General features: G+C 43.1%; 2 protein-coding genes across 2 annotated transcripts in view; both read left to right on the forward strand.

Annotated features, from left to right (window-relative positions):
• Positions 1-10,239, forward strand: part of NUP133 (nucleoporin 133) — a 32,152-nt gene extending 21,913 nt beyond the window's left edge. Inside the window, exons 21-26 of the mRNA XM_005145978.2 lie at positions 853-988; positions 2,826-2,944; positions 4,442-4,522; positions 6,527-6,591; positions 8,940-9,028; positions 9,983-10,239. Coding sequence (XP_005146035.1) covers positions 853-988; positions 2,826-2,944; positions 4,442-4,522; positions 6,527-6,591; positions 8,940-9,028; positions 9,983-10,119 — 627 coding nt within the window. The 3' untranslated portion in view covers positions 10,120-10,239. The remainder of the gene's footprint in view (positions 1-852; positions 989-2,825; positions 2,945-4,441; positions 4,523-6,526; positions 6,592-8,939; positions 9,029-9,982) is intronic.
• Positions 10,240-14,195: 3,956 nt separating this feature from the next.
• On the forward strand, positions 14,196-16,876 carry ACTA1 (actin alpha 1, skeletal muscle). The gene is made up of 7 exons (XM_005145979.2): positions 14,196-14,608; positions 14,699-14,839; positions 15,008-15,332; positions 15,465-15,626; positions 15,860-16,051; positions 16,170-16,351; positions 16,459-16,876. The coding sequence occupies exons 2-7, from the start codon at positions 14,711-14,713 to the stop codon at positions 16,600-16,602; spliced, it is 1,134 nt and encodes a 377-aa protein (XP_005146036.1). The 5' UTR covers positions 14,196-14,608; positions 14,699-14,710; the 3' UTR covers positions 16,603-16,876.
• Positions 16,877-21,662: the final 4,786 nt, after the last annotated feature.

Genomic DNA, 21,662 nt, shown 5'->3' on the forward strand with positions numbered 1-21,662 from the left:
TGAGGGTTTACAGTGAGTATCAGTAACATTACCAGGTTATCAGTGAGGGAAAACCTGAAACTTTTATTTCAAGACTATTTAAAGTAACGTGGAGGTATCACAAAAGTAAAAAAAGATATTGATTACTTTAATGTCTTACATGCATTGTTTACAAATTTGAGAGGGGGGGTTAATAACTAACGACATTTGGTATTTGCTATTAAAACAATAGCAAAGGGGGAGGTAAAAAAAACAATACCAAAACAAACCAACTACAGACAAAACCATCCTGAGAATATTGTAATATTCCATTTGTGTTGACTGAGGTTATGCCAAAGCACTGTGAAGATGAACAAGGGTTTTAAAATACACAAGTAATTAGGTTTGGATAGTTTTTCTGAGTGAAATTTCTCTGCCTTTGTCTGGTAACAGAACATACAGGCAAGAATTTGTCTACTGCAGCAGTTACACGTATAATTCTGTTTTGTCAGATTCCTGAATTAACAAGTAAATCAGTCTGCATGTGAAATGGTTCTCTCAAAACATATTTGCCTGGCTTTTCTGGCTAGCCTTGAATAAGATCCCAGAGGTATAATATATGAAGTTGCAATTTATCCTTTGATCATAAGATAGTTTTTCTTGATTAATACTGAAAAGGCTGGCTGTAATTGGAGTAGAGATCTGTGCCTCTTCCTGAAGAGAGTAATGCAGTTTTAATGTGCATGTTGTGCGACTTTTAAAAGTAAGGGTTGTAATATTACAAATTATAAATAGCTGTGGGACTGCAGTTCAGATTAAATGCTTACCAGTTACCATTCTGATGTTAACTTACGAAACTGATTAGCTGATTTCTAACCTCTTTATTAATTTCAGGCTCACAGTACATTGCAGACTTTAGCAAATACGGAGACACGGTATTTTGCAAAGAAAAAAACACTTCTTGGCTTGAGCAAATTAGCTGCACTGGCATCTGACTTCTCAGAAGACATACTGCAAGAGAAAATAGATGGTAAGAAATAAAAACAGAGCAAAGTGAAGAACTGACTAATGGAGTTCCTGAGTTAGAATCACGTTAATTTTGCAGATTATTAATTTATTAGGTCGAGGGCTCTAATAATGGGATTGTAGCTGATCATTTTGCTCATAGCAGGGAAGGATAAAGAACACAATGTGAGGGACTAACCTGAAGTATTCACTTTCACCTCTGAGTTAAGACTGAGAGCATGGGAAGTTTGTATCTTTTCACTTTTTCTAATAATACACAAAATATTGGCATAGATTAGAAGCTGTTCAGTATTTTGAGAAGTCATTAGTTCTGAAGTGGCTTAAACTTGTGAACCCTTCAGACTGTGTTTTCGTGAAGCTGCATTTTGTTTTTCAGATGCAAAGTAAAAATGCTTTAATTTCTTAAAGCCTGTTGATTGAATAGCTCTCAACTCTAAATTCTTCTCAAGTCCTGATACACAAGTTGTACAAGAAAATCAGTAACAATATTGTATTGTGATAATGTACCTGCAAATACATACATTTGTGGTAAGTGCTTTCTCAGCATCTTACTCTCTGTATTTAGAAAGGTTAGGGTGACAGTGTTCCATGATGCTCTAACTGAAAGGATGTTAATGGGAAAAATAGGAATACCTATTCTGCTTCATGACCAAATGTAACTGTTCCACTGGCTTTGCCATTCCTGTCACGTTGGCAAGCACTCTTTTTCTGACACTCTTTGTGCAGTACATGGTGCTGCGAGGTTGGGGGTTAGAAAATTCTATGCTAACAGTTAAGCTGGTTCTGGCCACCAGGGGGAAGCTTTGAAATACTTCTCAAGGTTACTGCTAAAGCGTTGTTTTTCTTCATATTTATCCGTTTATGTTATATACAATTCTTAAAAAAAATCCTGTTGAAAAAGCACAGGGAAAATTATGATAACTAAGTAGGTTTAATAAATTATTTGTAGTTTGTAATAATAACAATATAATATCCGCCTTTTAAATTATAAAATGTTGCATGGAATCTTAAAGCTTAAATTTGCTTTCTCACCACTGTGGGGAAAAAACCCAAACCAGCACACACCTGTGCTGATGTCAATCTAATCCTCAAATAGGAAAACTGTAGAAAAACGAGGAAATAGATGCTTTATTTGAGTAGACCAGTGGACCCTCAAAATTTGGTCTGGTCTGTACTCCACTACATGTTTCTATGTGACACATGACATGGCTTTTAAGCCTTACACTCTATACGTCAGCTTCCTATTGACAATTATTTCTGCCATGTTTTGTTTATCTATGTAAACAAATAAAATGCTCCTTAGAATTATTGTCCCATTTCTACCATGCAGTGGAACGGGGCAGGCAGGGCAGGGTTCACACAGTGTGGCTGAAATTATTAATTTTTATTGCTTCAGCATAATAAGTCTCTAACCCTCAAGCAGATAATGTTGGAAAGTAAAACATTCAAAAATGAACTAACCCATGAGATGGAGCAGGTCCATAGCATGGGTCTTCAGCCAAAAGGTAGCTCATAAAAAGTGCAGCCAACTTACTTCCCTGCATAGTGCAACAGCTTGCCTCCAATTCTATGTATTCACTTTGTGGGTTTGGGATTCACTTTGTGAATTTTGCATTCATTTTTGTGGGTTACTAGTCTGCATTATTGAGAACCTGAGTGGAAAGTAACAACTAATTCACCAGGATGGCCGTATTGAAGTAGAAGTATTTCTGTGTCCAAACAGAATGCTTCATAGCAGACACTCGCAGACCTGAATATTATGACTTGACAGTTATTACTGTGCCATAGAATTTACTACATTTTAATAATATGAAACATTCATTTCTTTAAACAACTACAAGAAATATCAGAACAGGAACGCTTTCTGTTACATCAGGAGACACTTCCTGAACAACTACTGGCAGAGAAGCAGTTGAACCTCAACAGTATGCCAGTGTTGTCTGCATCTCAGCTCATTGATGTAAGTATCTCATCTTCATTACACAGGTGAAGTTGCAGTATGTTTTCTGCCTCTGGGTGACAAAATAAATGAGAAGATCACAGCTGTCTTTATTCCTTATACAACTTGCTAAGTACCTAAATATCTGATGTATGAATAGGTTTATCTTTGCTTAGTTTCTGCCAGCAGCAAACTTCAGAATGCTGGTTTTAGTTCAGATTTCTTCCTGCTGAATGTGTACTTTAGAGTGCTGCTAGGAGAAAAAGCAAATCAAGTCAGTGTCAGAAGCTGATTTACTGGTCTAAGCCAGTTTCTGGGTGTGAGACAATTTTTACCTTCTGTTTCATTCTCAGTAGGGAAGTACTTGGAAGGCAGAAGGAACAAAGGATTCCACCTTAGTGGGCAGGGATGCTACAATCTAGAAAAAGAAAGGGCTAGAAGCAAGAAGAGGCTTTTAGTCACCTGTTGCAAAGAGGCAACCAAAGTATTTCTATTTTCCTTTTCTTTTTGTAAAACAAACAAAAACCCAACCCACACTGAAACAAATACATGAACTGCTTCAGTACTGGTATCAGTAATAGCTCTGACTGCTTTTCCACACCCCTTTCTGGTGGTAGCTAGGAACCAGTAAGCCTTGATGCTTCTGCCTTGTTGAAAGCATATTTTTACCATCCAGGGATGCACACAGAAAACATTCAGTGAGTAACAATGATACATTGTAAAACAAATCAGGTTCTGGCTGGTTGTCAGTTTTGCAGCTCCTCACTTTCCCATAATCCTGTGGAAAATCAAAAGCTGCTAGCATGCTTGTTTACATTCGGTCAGTTTTCTTAGCAGAGCTAATAGCAGATTCTGAAGTCATTACTTGTCTGTTAAGTGAGGCTACCTGTGGGGTTAGGTAAGAGTAGGAAGTGCCACAAGTGACTTGGCAAGTGCTGGCACCAAGACAGTTTTCCTTATGAATTCTCTGTTATTGTCAAACCAGTGTTCATACTTGCTACTTGCAATGTGAGAGTGAAACTCAGAAAGTATAAATAAAAAGAGTGTTAATGTTCATTTTCCTTTGAAGTACTAATTTAGAGGTTTGGGGGGGTGTGGGTGTGTGAAATATCAATACCAAACTTGTCAGTTTTAAAAGGTGAAAGGCAGTCCATGTGCTTAAGTACTGCTTTGAGCTTCATTACCAAAATCATTCTGAGAGCTTATTTATGAAGCTGAGCTCTGGCTACAATAATCCAGGAATGTTACAGCCTTAAATGGCATTTAAATTTGAAACCTAGCAGCCTTAATATCCAGTATCATTTGTCCACAGACCATTGTCATGTAAGCGGAATGCTGCTCTAAAACATTAAGTATATTCTTTACTACAAAAATACTTGTCATTGAATCAAAACATATTTTCATGAGGTCATACGAGTGAAAAATACATGGTGGTGTTCCCATAATGAGTTGCCCATGATATCAGTTACATTAGTTTGTAAGCTAAAAATAATTCTCTCCATTAATCTCTCATCATAGATGTACATATGTGATGAGAACAGAAGGGCCAATGAATATGACTTCAAGAAAGCACTTGATCTGCTGGAATACATTGATGAGGTAGGAAAAGTTTTTGAAGGATTTCTAACCCAGAGACTTATGTTTTTATTTATCATTATTGGTATTTAAGCTAGGATGGTGCATCTGTAGTGAGTTAACAAATTAGCTTAGTGTACAGTAATTGAAAATAACTCCTGATGTGTGTTTTCAGTTTGTTTTTAAGTCGCTGGAGAATTAATACCAAATGTGGTTTAGATCATTTAAGAAAAATGACACTCCTCATCTTCACTTCCCATTTATAGTCTAGAGTTTCTTCTTTAGAGCGTTGCTTCCCTAAGGATTTTCTCCAAATAGGATTAAGATCATCTGTTTGCAGTTTCGTTCTTGTATCTTCCTTACTGGCAGTTCCTCTGATTGTCATGAGATAACGTGGGATAGTCACCAGCTTTTTAACATGTTAATAGCATTGAACCACAGATCTGCTATCTGCTTTCTCACTATCTCCTTGAATGATGTAGTATCTTGTCAGGAGCAATTTTTCACTAAGCATAAATAAATCAGCTTCCGAGGAGCATCAAACCTGAATTAACAACAGTCTTTGCTAAAAAGCTCAAGTTATGTTATTTTGGTGAAAGTGTTCCTTACCAACTGAAAATGAGAGCTCATCTCTGATTTTCCCAGTTCCCGCTAGTCTGGGTAGAGCTCCAAGTTAAAATCCTCTCAGTAGTAGCACTTTCTAAACACCATTGTGCCATTTTGTTGGTCTGCAATAACTTTTGGGTTGATAATTATAAATATCTGTAATTGCCTTAAAATTTTTAAGTTTTGAGCTGTATTTTATTTTTTTTATTCTTTTGAATAACAATTCTTTATTGCTATTAACTACTCGGGATTCTTTTGCTTTATGTATGAGTATGTTTACTTGTCCTGTCTTTGGTACTGTTATATTTCATGTATGAAGGACAGAGTATTACTGCTTAGAGTAGTACGTAATACACTCTGAATTAGTTTTCTTTAGTTTAAAAAGAAAATTCAGCCACTTTTTTTGTAATAAATATTTCCTTCATTTTTACAACATAAATAATCCAAATAATATTTTGCAGTAAAATAAACTTGAGTGAACTCATTTGGTTCTCTTTTAAATTAGTTTTCCTCTGAAATCTTGTCAACACAATTCAAGAACACAGAGATGATTTTGGGGTTTTTATCCAGATAAATGTCACACTAAAAGCATGAGATTTCAAAATGATTTTTTGCTGTTATTTGAATCTCTAACAACTTAGTGTAGAACCAGTCGGCACGAATTAGAGATGGTGGTTTAGGGTCTAAAAGCTGTCTGTTCCCTAGTTCTTCCTGCTTTTCTTTTGCAAAAGTGTAGCATAATGTCAGGACCCATTGTCTTGCTTTCAGTCTTCTAAATTCAAGTGTTTGTGGTTTCTGTTATCTGTTCTGAGGGGAATTTAAAGTAGGTGCGATGCTTTGGGGTATTAAGGGATGGAAAAAAAAACATGGTCTTTTTTCTGACATTATATTTTTAAAGGTGCTTTAACATCAATTATCTGAAAGTTTCTGTGCAGCAAAGGGACTATCCCTTCCAAGACAGCTGTGTATCTTTGAAGAGATTTGCTAATATGTTTGTAAAACACACATGCTAATGTGGACACTAATGCATGCTAGATAGCTTGGCTGTGCTGAAAAAAGAGCCTTGACTTCAGTCACCATTTAGCACATGTTAAAATGAAACTTGCCTAGAATACCACATTTTACAAATTGGTATTTGTTCCTGTGCTTTAAAATAGACCCTTTTCCTAACTGAGGTAGTTGGTCTTTAGCAGTCCTGTGGTGATGAAAGTCTGAGCCATGTTTTCACATGGAAATAAAAAGTCCTTGGTGTTTTAACAATCCAATCAGGTCATCAGTTAAAATAGCCTGTGTTAAAAACAGGCCTCAGCAATTGAAGAATCTAATGCATTGGTATAATCTGTGTGATGGAACAATTATTTCTTTAAGAAAATCATTAAAAAAATTTAACTTACTTGTTTTTTCTCCTTATATGAATTGAAGGGAGAGGAAGTGGATGTAAATGATCTAAAACTTAAAATTCTCTGTAAGGCTCTCCAAAGAGATGGGTAAGTCCAATATGAATATAATTTACTGGGACATAGCTGTTCCAGAATTGCATTTTGGTATACTATTCTCTAGCTCACTGAAAAGATTGAATTTCATAGCATAAGGTTAGTAAAGTATGAAGTATTTGATCAGAATGTGTCTTTTTATTTGTAAAGTGAAACCACAGCAAAAAAAATATCTGTACGACTTTGTTCACTTAGCTCCCTGGCAACGTACTATGCATTCTTAGCACCTGAGACAGAAATGTACCTGTGCAGTTTTCATTCCTGAACCCTTTGCTGAGGTAAAAGAAAATGACTGATGCCAAAACTTGTTTTTCCTTTGAAGCATCTCAAGCAGAAGCTAGTTAAGAGCAACACCAGTGGAGGTCACTCCTGCAAACTTTTATTTCACTTGTTTTTAGCAAATGTACCACATTGATAAGCTCATGACTGTTTTGAGTTAAAGCTGCGTTCTTGACTGTAAGAGCTTGAAGCTGTAAATACTATTTAAAAGAGGCATTCTTAGGGGTGTTCACCACCAAATACAGGCTGAATCCAACTGGTCAGAAGAATTGCCTCATCAAGCAGTGCTGCTGTTTGTTCCCAAGTTAAATAACTCAAATGGCATTTCCTCCCTTTCCTTTCTAACTTTTGGAAGTTATCCAGCTTTTTTAACTCTCATCCATGTTCCAGGAGGACCTAAGGAGGAAAAGATGAGGAGAGAACATGTTCCAACTGTACTGTGCCATTTTTGACTAAAATGGAAATAAGCAGCATTTGGATTCACACTTATACATACGATAGATTCCAAAGTCTGAAGAAAATAAGTCATTGTCCCATATGACACAAATAATATGCAGAAGGAGGTTCATACTATTCCAAGTGTTTTTTTCCCTTTCTGTGATTTTCAAGACAGAAGAATCCAGAACTCCTACATGGCACCAGTCCAGTAATTGCTTTATGACCTGTCCAGCCTGGGCTGAGAACAGAGATCTGAACATAGCATTTAAAGCACTCATCACACAGAGTGCTGACAGGACTTTTCCCACTCTGCTAGCTAACTAGATGCAATCTGAGATCATTTTGCATTTAGATCACTTCAAGATCACTTGAATAGGGTTTAGAAAAATTAATGTCCCAATTGCATTTCTAGTCCAGCAAGGCTTTCAGAGGTTTACAAAGAGGTTGATGGCTATTTCAAAAGAGGTAGTGTTAGCTTTCATCTGTGTGCAAAAGTAAATGTGTGACATTACAGTACGTACTTTTAAGGATGGCATCTGTTTTCTAGCTTAACAGCTACAAATGGTGGTAAGGTTCTTGAGTAGAATGGAGAGTTGCTGAATGTGCTTCTGGTGTTCCAGTAGGGTCCTTGCTGTCCTTTGTGTCTAGGAGGAAGTCGTCAGGGACCCCTCCCTCCCTCCTTCCCTCACATTTTTCCCAGTAGAATTGAAGATGAAATCCTAGATGTTTGTGAGTTTAAGTGACATCCAGGGTCAACCTGTGGTTTCAGAGAAGGCTTTGTCAGTAACAGCTTATAGGTGCCAGGATCTGTTGGAAGAGTGTCCTGTGGGCCCAAGGAGGTTTCATGTTGATTTAGGGAGTGATACAAAAACTGTTTTTATCTGTCAGTTTCACATACAGAAGAGGAAATTTAAGCAACTGAAAGGTCAGAACCACAGTAAAACAAGATAAATTGGTGTTGACTTAAAACTGCTGCATGTGAAGTTCTGCAAGGGTGAAAAATTGTCATTTAAAATAATCTTTCTCTTAGAAAAACCTTTTTTAGCAGAGATAAGACTTGCATTCATGAGTCTCCACTTTCATATTTAATCACAAATGAGAAAAACTGTGGATTGTATCTGTGATGCTGTTACAGGCCTGCAGGTTAGATTTTACAGGCATTTTTTCTTCCTTTCTTTCCTCAGTTTGCTTTTTTATTGGTGTAGGGTAACACATGAAACATGTTAGCAAACTGATGCTCTTGCTTTATTCTACAATCTATACCCTCATCATCTTAATTGTAAAATATGATTACTAAGAATGGGTAATTCTTACCTTTATGGATTATTTTATCAAAGAAATAATATTTTCTTGTACAGTTACAAGACAGGAAGCATTTCTGTTGTCTTCCTAACTAGACTACATTATAGTAGTGCAATTTTATTGCAGTTTTGCTTTTGGAATAAGTAATAATTAACACAAGATGGGAAAAAACCTCGAGCTGTAGCCAAGCACACAACACTTCTGTATGAATGTGGATTAATCACCTTTGATACTTTATCAAGTTCTCCTGCATTTTATTCTTACTTGTTTTCATTTGGTTTCATCTGTGCAATTCTTTCCACAAATTATTCTTTCACTTTCAGATGGTCCAGTTCAGATGGTAAAGATGATCCAATTGAAGCATCTAAAGATAGTATATTTGTGAAAATACTCCAAAAACTGTTGAAAGAAGGTAAAGTGTAGTTAAATATAATTGAACTTCTTGAAATTGTTTACTTCTTTCAAAAGCTGCTTAAGATAAACACTGATATGTAAGAAGTAGCCTTAAGAAGTTCTGAGTAATACAAACTTCTATATGCATTTCACGAAATACATTCCCATGGAGCTAACTGGATCTTTGCGACATGTTGAGGGGATAAGAGATGAGCAGATTTCTTGGTTACAATCTTAGTACCCTCAAATTATTTGCATACTAGGGCAGCCATAGGATTTTTAGCAGTTTCTTACTGCAGTAAAGGGTGTCTTCTGGAGTTATATGCATGTCTTCTGTAAGGTGCAGGATTAGTAACTAATTGACTGCCACTCAAAAGAGCTTGATCTATTTTAGCTTAAATGTGCTTTTGCTTTTGGTTTCTTTCTCCAAAAGCAAAAAAATAATGATCCACTCCCCCCAGTTAAAGCTGACCATGGGAAGTTATGGCCATGGAAGTTACAGCTGGAGAGGAGGGAAGCCATTTAGAGTCAAAGTCTGTTTTAAATAGTACCACATACGAACCTTTTCCAGAAGAGAGAAGGTTCCAGAACAGCTCTGATTTTGTGTCCTCAATCCTGCCAACGTCTTTTCTTTTGTGAGATTTTCACAACCCAGGCTGAAATGTATTTATTATATGACTGATCTTTCATTTTGCTTTATTTTTTTATTTTGGTGAAGTGTTATGTAAAGACTTGGATTCTGTGTTTCAGGATTTTAGGCTTAATCATAAATTCACTGGGAAGCTCTTAACTCACTTTTACAGGTTACTTAAGCTTTATTGTATTTCTTGACATGTATAACAGAATTAGGTCTTCTCAATTCCAAAACAGTAATTTAACTCTGAGGCAAGCACAGGTGTTTGCTTAAAAAATATCTTAACTGCTAATGCAGGGTACATTTATCATTGTTGTAATAAGAGGTTTTGTATTGTAGGAGTTCAGCTAAGTGAATATTTACCAGAGGTGAATGACATACTGCAAGCAAGTGAACTTGGCAACTTGAAATGTAATGCTTACTTCCGATTTGTGTTAAAGGCAAACTATGAACTTTATGTTCAGGGACAAGTGTGAGTCTCACTATTTTTTAAAATACTTTTTCTAAAGAGCTGTTGAATTCCTGTGTACTGTTTTATGTTCTGTTTGTTAAAACTTTGTAATAAAATCTACATGAGTAATACATTTGGTCCTAAATGTATAGACATCAATGCTTTAGTCAGGGGAGGCAGAGTTGTGTTTTCAGACAAACGAAAAAGTTTTCGTTTGCTGTGCCTTTCCTAAACTTGCTGTTTCGTCCTATATCTTCATTAGTATGAATCCTGCCTGAGACTTAAAGGTGTGCAGACACATAAGGTGTAATGTGGGACCCACTGCAGAAGGTGGGGAAACTTCTGATCTCTCTTTGTTGGGGCTGGGGTTTCATAGTGAAAATGTTAATGCTGGGTGACTGTGTAGCTTACCTGAGAAACAAATGATTATTAGATTACCCTGTTCTTATACAGTGCTTTTTGCTGCAGAAGCTAGGTAATTTCACTTCTGCATTAAAGATTACTGGCACAAAAAAGGGTAACTGGGTTGACACTAGTCACTCAGCCTGTTTGGGGGGGGAGGGGATAAAGCACTATTTTCTAAGTCCTCTGGTCCAGTAAATACACCATTCTTTCAGTTTCTATCTGTAACATCAAACTTTTCAAAACTTTTTAATATTTTATCTGTACAACTTTCATTTTAGCTCTCTCCAGATTTCTAGAATATATGTAAAAATAAGGTTGGCAGCTCACCATGCAGTCATTCACCACAACTGTTTTAGCCTTGGCTCGGAAGAAACCTAGAAAGCAGTGATGGAAGTGTGGGAGTCCAGCATGGTCTTTCTTGCTCGGTGCTTTGTTCTCTATAAGTTGATGCTACTAATTTTCTGCCCCAGTTAGTTCTCTCTGATGTGGGAATAAAAATTCATTTGACTTTTCAATTTTAGTTACTCTGACTGAAGTAACTTTTATTCAAAGATTAAAATCTGCTGCCATTCTGATGTGTTGCACTTTGCTGTTGCAAGCAGCTCAACAGCCAGAGTCAGTGCAGAGCAACTTGCATGCCCTTATGTTTTACTTGTCTGGCTTGCTGCCTGCTGCAATAACTTGATCTAACAGCTGAGAAGGTCAGAAGTTAAACTGGTTGAAGAGAATCCAGTTTCTAGTTTTAAAAGCACAGCTCCCGTTCCATGGCTCCTTCTCCTCTCTGTACTAATACAGTAAGCTGGGCTGAGAGTCTGAACATGTTTGGAAGAATAGATTTATCTAGAGAGGTTCTAACTAATATGGGAAAGAAATGCACTAGCAGTCATCTACGATTGTTCTAAGAAGCAAACTCTGCTCTTTTGCAGCCTTGCATGGCTTAGAGAAGGAAGTACGGGTAGAGCTGCCAGCTGTGGCTTCAAAGGAGTGGGTCCTTGAAAGCCTTAAAAGAATTCCATATGCTTGCTTAAAAGTCACTTTAAAGTTGTTTTAACATTTTGAGAGCAAGGGAATAGTAGAACAAATGCTTGCCACCCCCTGCTCAAATAAATTCTACCTGAACTTTTCCTAGACTTAAATTTTGATTGAAGAGGAATCTCTTTAATTGACTGTCCACCATAAACACTTCAGGTGTATCTTATCCCTTCACAGGCTGTCAACCCTCTGTACTCTGTCTGGGGTGGCAGGGTAAGCCCAGGGAAGCTTGCTCCGGAAGCAGGTGTTTCCTTATCTATCCATCTGCTTCAAGGTGCGTGGCTCCTCTGCTGGGATGGTTTTTTCCAGCTGGTGTAGAAGTGTTCTGCAGTTTCTCGGGAAACAATCAGTCATGTAGGCTCCACAACTAATGTTTTACTCCACTGCTGGGCTGGGAGGCTTTGGCATTTGTACAGCAGCTTTCCATCCAACTATTGCCAGAACAGAAGGAGTTTACTTAAATAAAACCTCATTAAAATAACTTCCACGTCGAAACTGAAGTCTAATGTTCTTGTAGGAGGAATGTTGAGCTGGTCACTATACTGTTGGGAAGCTGGAAGAGGCTTGGATGTGGGGCTGTTCCTTCTCTCCTTCCCCTGGATCATTATGTAATAAGCCATTCTGATGCTCAAATCCGGTCTCAGATTACTGTATGGGGAGGATGCCTTCATTTACCACTGCATATTAAAGGTCATGCCAGAGCTTTAGGTTGTTTCCAGGCATAACAAAAACAAATAAATGGGACAGAAGGACTGAGGCTCAGTTAAAATGGCTTTTTGAATAACTGTGTGTTGTTTCTTAAGCAGTTGTTTTCTCAGTAATGGAAAGCACATATGGTATGAGATGTCCACACTCCTATCCTCTGTTGTCACCAGAGTGGCAGGAAAGCTTCAGTTATCACTCATGATCAATTTCAGAAGTTGTGCTTTGCAGACAGTGATCTTTGTGCCCAGCTCTGTTCTGGAAACTCACATCAAAACTGAAAATTCCTGGTTTCTACAGCAAAATGTCTCATACAAAGGCAGAGTTACCTGACAGAATACTCATTTGTTCCCTAAGTTAGCTACATAGGTTGCTTTGAGCAACCTGATCTAGTGGAGGGTGTCCCTGCCCATGGCAGGGAGGTTGGAACTGGATGACCTTTAAGGTCACTTCCAACCCAAACCTTTCTAGGATTCAGATGTTTTCTGACTTGGGACCAAAACCAAATTCATTCAGTGAATGTAAAACATTTAGTAAAACATCAGATCTACCTGCTGAAAATGATCTTTTGTGCAGGACTCTAGAAACTTAACATTGCCATTGGGCATTTTGCTGTGAACTAGACTGGGGTAGAGAGAAAGCTAAAAGAAACAGAAGGGACAGAGCGGGTTTATGCTTGTGTCAGGTTTCATTGAAGGATTAAGAATGTTTATCCTTCAGAGACATTAGGCTTTCTGTTACTTGCTTTCTGATTCAATACAACTGCCTGTATTTTGGAAGCCACAGTGGAGATTACAGCTCTGTAAATAGATTTGATGGCTGTGATGCCTTTAAGTGCTTTCAGGCTTCAGAGTTTTGTACAGCCAGTTGTTGATGACAGAACTTTTCTTCAACAAGAAGCTGAAGAACAGTATGAGAGAAGAGCGTGTTTTGTCCCCTGCATACTTCAATACAGTAACTTGACAGGAATTAATTATCTGTAGCAGAATGAAACAGAGATTTGCTGGAGGTAAAGAAAGACACTGCCAAACTGGAAGATGCAGAAATTAGAGAAGAAAAGTCCTCTGCTTCTCTGTTGACCTGTCTGCTCTGCCTTGCAATGGAGGAAATCAGCTGCAGAAATGCCTTCATTTGCAGGAGACTCCTTGCAGCATGATCAATTCTGGCTTACCATTTCTTCTTGCTCTTCTCCTGACTCCCTAAATTTAAAATGGCTTTACTCTTGGCCAATTGTGCCTTCAAAGAAGGTCTTGGAAGGTTGATTTGCCTCAACTCATTAGCAGGGCTGAAAATCTGCTTGCATCTGCCTCTTCATTGGTAACTGGAATGTCTCTATAAATGTCTCTATAAAGTCTCTCAAGTGTCCCACATGGAATCTCTGCTTAAGCATCTGTAGCTGTATAAGATGTACTGTTCCTCTTCACTTGCATAGTACCTTCGTCTCGTCAGAGATGACTTGCCTGTGAGACTGTACTCCTTTTGGAAAATGTGAGCCACAGCGAGAGCTGGAGCATCCCCTCATTGCCCGGCCAAGCTCAGTGGCCATCAATGGACACTCAGTAATGTCACCAGCATTCATGGCTATGTCAGGGATCAGGTGGTTGCTGGGATTAATGCTTCACTGGGCATCTCTTCAGGTGTCTGTCTAACAGATGTCATCCCATGCATTTATTTTCCATTTTTAAACCACAGAAAACAACACACAGTGTTTTCTTACCTTGGTGTGTAAAGCTGTGGCCATTGCCACATGCAGTGGTGTTACATGCAAACCACGGATCTACCTTACCATGTTACCTGCTCTCACAGCCCCTTCTTCCCCCTGGTGCCCGCCTATACTCACAGACGTGAGGGCCGTGCTTCCCTTGGCAGCCCCAAATTTCAGGGCCGCGGCAAGTCATGGCCATGCAGCCAAAAGCTCCCTTGCCTCTCCTGGCCCGCTCCGCCCTCACACTCCGCCGGGCCCGGGCCCGGGCCCGCACCCGCTGCGGCCGCTGCCTCAGCAAGGCCAAGTCCTGGCGCTGTCCCCCGCGGGGCTGCGGCGGCCCCCACCTGCCTGTCCCTCAGCGGGGCCTGCAATGCTGGGGGATTATTTCAGCCGCGGCCGCGGGTGGCTGGGGGGGCTCGGCAGACGCGCCTTATACGGCCGGGCCCGGCTCACCTGGGCCGCGGCCAGAAGCGCCTTCTTTGGGCAACGCCGGGCCGGGGCCGCGCCGGGCCCGACACCCAAATATGGCGACGGCCGGGGCCGCATTCCTGGGGGCCGACCGCCGCCGTGATAAAAGGGCCGGTGTCCGACGGCAGCACACGAGCTACCCTGCGAGCAGCGGGACGCCTCTCTGCCAGCCGTCCGACGCGCCGAGCCGCAGTCAACACAGGTAAGCCCTGCCGAGCCCCGGCCCTGCTGCCCCGAGCCCCGGCTGCCGGCCGGCCGTGAGGCTGAGCCTGCGCCCCCCGTGCTCCCGCAGACAACCGACACCATGTGCGACGAGGACGAGACCACCGCGCTCGTGTGCGACAACGGCTCCGGCCTGGTGAAGGCTGGCTTCGCCGGGGATGATGCCCCGAGGGCCGTGTTCCCCTCCATCGTGGGCCGTCCCCGCCACCAGGTACGCGCCGTCCCCTTCTGAGCCTGCCCTGAGGCTCTGCCGCAGCCACGGCTCTGGGTCCCCACTGCCTCCCAGCCTGCTGCATGGAGGGAGGATGCCCGGCCTGCTGGGGAGCCCCGTGCTGCTGCCCATGGAGAGGTTGCTGAGCCCCCACTTTCTTCCCTGCAGGGTGTCATGGTGGGTATGGGTCAGAAAGACTCCTACGTAGGAGATGAAGCCCAGAGCAAGAGAGGTATCCTGACCCTGAAGTACCCCATTGAGCATGGCATCATCACAAACTGGGATGATATGGAGAAGATCTGGCACCACACCTTCTACAATGAGCTGCGTGTAGCCCCTGAGGAACACCCCACCCTGCTCACTGAGGCACCCCTGAACCCCAAAGCCAACCGTGAAAAGATGACCCAGATCATGTTTGAGACCTTCAACGTCCCTGCCATGTACGTGGCCATTCAGGCTGTGCTGTCCCTGTATGCCTCTGGCCGTACCACTGGTGAGTGCAGATGTCCCGCTGGCCCCAAACAAGGATGCCCAGGACTAGTCCCTGACAGCTGAGAAGTGCTCTGTCCCCAGGGCAGGACCCTTCCTGGGCTGTGTCTCAGGTGGCTGCTTCTTGTTTCCTTAGGTATCGTGCTGGACTCCGGTGATGGTGTGACACACAACGTCCCCATCTATGAAGGGTATGCCCTGCCCCATGCCATCATGCGCTTGGATCTGGCTGGCCGGGACCTCACTGACTACCTGATGAAGATCCTGACTGAGCGTGGCTATTCCTTCGTCACCACAGGTAAGGACTATTAAGCACTATTCCCTGCCCTGAAATGTCCCCTCTCACTTCTGACCCTTGCATGTCTTGGGGTGCTGCAGCCTCTCACCCCATTGCAAGCCCCATGAGTGCTTCCTGTTGGGAGTTTGTGTGGTGCTGGGGGTTTGGAGTCCCGGTGGAGCCATGGAGAAGGTGCCAGCATTCCCTGTTTCTCCTGTGCAATCACTGACGCCTTTTCTCCCCCCCCCCAACAGCTGAACGCGAGATTGTCCGTGACATCAAGGAGAAGCTGTGCTATGTGGCGCTGGACTTTGAGAATGAGATGGCCACTGCTGCCTCTTCCTCCTCCCTTGAGAAGAGCTATGAACTGCCTGATGGGCAGGTCATCACCATTGGCAACGAACGTTTCCGTTGCCCCGAGACTCTCTTCCAGCCTTCCTTCATTGGTGTGTATGCCCCACTCCCTCTCCTCTCCCCTGCCAGCTCCCCATCTCCAAGTCCTCCATAGAGCTCTCGCTCTGTTGCTTAACTTGTGCCTGCATTTCCCCTCTTCTCTGCCCCCAGGTATGGAGTCTGCCGGTATCCATGAGACCACCTACAACAGCATCATGAAGTGTGACATTGACATCAGAAAGGACCTGTATGCCAACAATGTCATGTCTGGGGGTACCACCATGTACCCAGGTATTGCTGACCGCATGCAAAAGGAGATCACAGCCCTGGCCCCCAGCACAATGAAGATCAAGGTAAGGCTGGAACATGAAGGATCCAGGTGCAGGAGCAGCCACCTTCTGCCCCCCCATAAACCAGTGGTTGCAGGTTTACTGATCTCTGCTCTCTTGGCTCTTCCTAGATCATTGCCCCACCTGAGCGTAAGTACTCCGTCTGGATCGGTGGCTCTATCCTGGCTTCCCTGTCCACCTTCCAGCAGATGTGGATCACAAAGCAGGAATACGATGAAGCCGGCCCATCCATTGTCCACCGTAAATGCTTCTAAACATGTTTACATGATCACTTTGCCAACCATGCTCAGGATGACAACCTTCTAGGTTGCAGGCTGCCCAGAGCCTGCAACAGCCATGTAACTCTGTTTTGTAATGATTTCTGGTTACTGTTGCTGCAAAGCTCCATGTGACACAGTGTATGTAAAGTGTACATAAATTAATTTATTTTACCTCGTTTTGTTTGTTTTTAAAACCAATGCCCTGTGGAAGGAGACAAAAAAAACTTCAAGAAGCATTAAATCACCAGTCATTCTGTCACACCCCTAATGTGATGGTCTGTCGTCATTTGCTTGGGCTCACCCATCTCTTGCTGACATAGGGTGCTGTCTAACAGGAAGGGCAGCAGGTGGTGGGGCTGGGGATGGGACAGAGCCCTAGCCTGAGGGAGCAACTCTGGGTGACTTGTTTGGGTTGCAGCTGGCTGGGCAGTGCTGGGAGCAGCCTAGGGCAGGATGCTGTGCATTGCATCATGCAGGATGGGTGACCACGGCTCTGATGTATTATCCTCTCAGGCGTGGGGAGGAAAGGGTTACCCAGAACGTTGGCTTGCAAAAGGTTTTATTTGGCTTAGCCTGCCAAAAAAGTAGCCGTGGCACACTCCAAGGGATGACGAGCAAGGCGAGGCTGGGGCTGAGGGCAGGTGGGGGTGCAGGTTAAATAAAGAGCTTTCCACTCCACTTATGGGAAACCTGCCTGCTGCTGTGATGTCCCTGGTGGGCTGGGGGCAGCCAGGGCCACTTCCTCACCCTGCCTGACACACTTGCCCTTGCCAATGGTCAGGCATAAGGGGCTGCCTGCAAAGGGACAGCTCCTTCCTCTGCCAGATCCTTTGGCCAGGGACTCCCTGGGAGCCCAAAGGAAAACCCCAAGGGCTTCCCTCTGCTGGAGGCAATTGCCTGCCTGTTTTGCCTGTGAGGAGGCAGAGCAGGGTGGGAGGTGGGAAGTTGCTCCTACCTGTCTCACTTCTCTCTTACTGAGGTGGGGGGCTCCGGACCACTGCACCCCCACCCCAGGTGCTGAGCTCCCTCAAGGAGCTGCCCTAAAGCACCTCCATGCTTGGCACATCTCCCTTGGTCAGGGCACACATGCAAGAGCTGGCAGCCTTTGAAGGAGGACTCCTGGAGCACAAGAAAGCAATGCTTGAGTTTTGGGGTGTCCCCTTGCTGTGGGATACAGCAGTGCTGTGAGAAAAAGGTGATTTTCAGCTAAATTTCCAGCCCAGGAAGATGTTTTGCTCTGCTGCAATTATGCTAAGGATTAACTTGTTTGCATTTTGGCTGGTTTTATCATACATTAGTATGCTATTTTCATAGCCCTGTTCCCTGTAGTGTGTGCAGGGAAGCCCCTGGGCAGCCCTAGGAGCTCCTGAGCAGACACTGAGTGTCTAGGCTTGGACTGGAAAGCAGGAACACAATTGCTTCTTAAAACACAAATAGGAGCTTTTACTTGCCACTGGTGCAAGTTGTTGCACAGTGGCACTATATTTCTTTTGACAGCTCTGTGCTGGGTTTTGGGGAGATGCTTAAGTAAGTCTTCAGTACTTGACCCCTGATTTCAGGTTCAGTTGTGGCTTAAGTGGAATTATGAGATGGATTTTAGGACCTGCATCTGTTATTTGATTAAAAGGCTGTTTCAGAAGCACAGGTGTGTTTCTTCTGTCTGGGGAAGGGAACTGGCACCCTGACACACTTCTCCTCTCGAGCTCCCAAAATGTAGAAATAAAAAGCATTTTGACCTACAGGATTTACTGGGTTTGGCTTTGCTGAGAGAATCTGAACACTCCCTGGGCACCAACTCTAGTACAGCTCTGGTATGGGCTCAGTGAATTTCCCATGGACATTTGGCCAATGATATTTGTTAGTGAGATTTGATAAAAGGATAAAATACAAGCCACTTGAAAAATGCAATTATTTTATCACAGGAAACTCCTAAGCCACAAATCTTTATTTCTGAAAATGAAGCATTGAAACAAAGTCCTTCAAATAACAGTTATTTAAAACCCCAAACACTTGTATTTTGTAGGATTTCTTTTGTGGCTATTTCATTAATCTACATAGAAAAATCAAATTGAACACTGCCTGTTAGGGTTTCTTTCTTCCTTTCTTTCTTTTTGAACCAAACAGGCATTTTTACTTTAAAAATAATTAAAAGGGCTGTTTAGATGTGTAGATTGCCATGGTGCGTCTTCTGGGGCTAGAAAAAGGAGCACATTAAGGGTGACTGTAACCTATTGATCAGCTGATGGATAATTGCAGGCAGTGCTGGTATGGAGGTGACCGATGTCAGGGTGGGCAGCTTTAGTAATGGGGCCACTGGGAGCATCCCCTGGCCTCAGGCTCTTTCCTGGGAAGTGCTGGCAGCTTTGCAGATCCTCATCAGTCCCTTGGGGGCAGGAAAGCCTCTGAGGGGACCAAAAGGATGCAGCTTGAAGCCTGGGGAATTAGCTGTAATTTTAGCTGGCAAAGGCTCTGGTTTATATTTGTTCAGGACTTGAAAAATAAAGCAGCTTCTGATTGCTATGCAGTGAGGAAAGCCGGGATTATTGCTGGCTCCCACTGGGGAAGTGCGCTGTGTGGGATGGAGATGAGCAGATGATGGAGAAACCTTTTATTGCCCAGGGTGTCTTCTTCCCAGTGCCAGGGCATCCTGTCACCCTTGAAACTACACTGCCTGGTGCAGAACTGTGGCCAGGGTGGTGCAAACTGCAGCGACCTTGGGCAACTTCTCCCTTGTGTTTGCAGGGACCACAGCCAAACCCTGTCTTATCTGAGTTGCTCAAGGCTGTGCTCTGCAAATAAAATGTGCAGTTTGGAGGCAGCTCTGGCCACCATTGTTCAGGGAGTGCCGCAGGCAGCCCCGGAATAAGCCTCTCTTTAACCCCACCTCAGGGAGCTGCTCATATGTAGAGAGATCCCCCATAGCACTTTCTTACTTGTCACATCCCTGCCACCCGTAATACCCTCCAAATATGCTCTCCCTGCCCCTCTGTGCCCTCACTGCTTGGCTTCCAGCAGCTTCTCTTCCTTCCAGGGAAAACAAGTCTTGAAAGCTGAGAAATCTCACTACAGGAGGGAAGAGGGGGAGGGAAAAGGGCTCTTACACATGCTCAGATATGAGCAGCCTAACACTTGTGGCAATAGGCATCAGTCCCTGACCCTGGCTCAGGGAGCTGTGAGGACCCGAGCTGTATTTGCAAAGGAGGTCACATCTTGTGGCTCTACTGCTGAGGTTGTCCTCTTTCACCAGAGCAGGAGTGCTTCAAGTAGGGCCATGAGTATAAGGGCACCTTTGTACAAATGCAGCTTTGTCCTTTTCCCAGGGGAAGAGCTGCACTGGTGCCAGCACATGCAGGCAGGAACAAAGATGTTCTCAGAGGCAGTGCAGCTGTGGATAGTGACCGTTCATCTCACACCTACTGGTCCCTCAGACACAGACATCAGCTAATCGAGTTGAGTGCAAAATAAAGTGAGTTTACACTGTCATTAATGGTGGCTGGTGTTGAACTTAGGTTGCTGGCGTTGCATTGGCTAGGTCAGCGCTGGGAAGGGGACACCCAGAGAACAGGGGAAGGGCTGGTCACCAGCATGGTGCAGGACCCACAGCACTACCAGCCATGATGGGGAGCAGACAATGACAAGACAGTCCTGCTGTTCCCAAAACCCCTGTGGCTGCAGGGAAATGGTTGGCTGTGAATGGAGGGATGGGAGCACAGCAAGTGGAAGGAGGTCTAAAGCAGACCAACCCAAAAGAACACAACCAGGTTTCTGCTTCTGTAAGGTTTCTTAATTCCCTTTAGCAACTGTAATCCCAAAGAATGGTTAAAATAACAGAGGCATGAAGGCCTAAACTGGTTTGAGTTTGCTGGCAATGAACAGTGCTGTTATGGGCTATCTGCCCATGGAGTACAGCCAAAGAACACTGCAGGGAGCTCTGCGTGCTCAGTGCTACATCCCATGATGCAAGTGAAGTGGTGCTGCACCTACCTAGTCCCAGCAGCACTGCTGCAGGTGATGTGCCATGTTTCTGTGACTGCAGGAGCCAAGCAGTTTACACTGGGAAGTTGGTTTCCTCTGTGACCATGAGTGAGTCAACACTCATTGCTCTGTCGCCAGCAAAGTGGCTTTTCTATATCAAAGGAAGATAATGAGGAATAGCTGATGCTCATGAAGGGTTTTGAGATGTTGTCATAGAAGGTGCTTGGGGAATGTGAAATACTTGTGATCCTAAATTTAGCTCCAAAAGTCACGCAGCCTGGTTTCCTGGCACAAATGCCAGAAAAAGTCTGGAAATCTGAATGTTTTCCAGGCATGGCCACAAGTGGAGACTGCAGTAGCTGCTGGAGGTGCCAGAGATCTCTGTCTGTGACTCCAGAGAGTCCACTACCTTGCCCAGCACTCTTCCTCCCGAGCTGTTCACACCAGCCACTCAGAACACGAGCAGTTCCTGCCCTTGCTCTGGGTGTGATGACTCCATACTTGGTCTGCAAGGGGATAGGATTATTCTTCACTAATTAAAGCGGCAAGTTCAGGAAGATTATAGTGTTAAGGTCCTTTCCAACCCTAACTATTCTATGATTCTGTGATTCCATGATTCAATCCAGTCAACTCAGGGAGAATACAAGAAATCTCTCTTGGGATAAATGTCTAGGAAAACCATGGCAATTGATTTTAGATCTACTACTCTGAGATTTACTTCCTCATTTTATTTTCTTTACCTCACCAAAGCCAGTCCATCCTGGCTGAGACTGCATGGTCAAGGGGTTATGATCCCTCTGTTACCGTGCTGATGGGTTAAATGCCAGACAGGTTAATAAAGAAGATTGATCTGCTTAGACAGCAATATATGGCATTAAGTGGAAATGCTAAAATCCAAAGTCCAAAAGGGTATAATTTCATCCATGAGGTGTTTAACCTCTGCTGACACCTTGCTTTATTTTTACCTAGTATCTGCTGCACATGTTTGTGTGTGGAGAAGCAACTTGACATAACCCCTGTCATACCTTGACCAGTATCCAGAAGCCAGGGGTAGCTCTGCCTAGACTGGAGGTTCTTGG

This window comes from Melopsittacus undulatus, chromosome 3, assembly GCF_012275295.1.
Source record: "Melopsittacus undulatus isolate bMelUnd1 chromosome 3, bMelUnd1.mat.Z, whole genome shotgun sequence".
Classification (NCBI taxonomy): domain Eukaryota; kingdom Metazoa; phylum Chordata; class Aves; order Psittaciformes; family Psittaculidae; genus Melopsittacus; species Melopsittacus undulatus.

Bases quoted from the DNA above. Each gene is read 5' to 3' on its own strand.
- ACTA1 (XM_005145979.2), top strand. From the start codon at position 14,711: ATGTGCGACGAGGACGAGACCACCGCGCTCGTGTGCGACAACGGCTCC. The intron at 15,333-15,464 runs GTGAGTGCAGAT...TTGTTTCCTTAG, and splicing joins TGCCTCTGGCCGTACCACTG to GTATCGTGCTGGACTCCGGT. The intron at 16,052-16,169 runs GTGTGTATGCCC...CTCTGCCCCCAG, and splicing joins CTTCCAGCCTTCCTTCATTG to GTATGGAGTCTGCCGGTATC.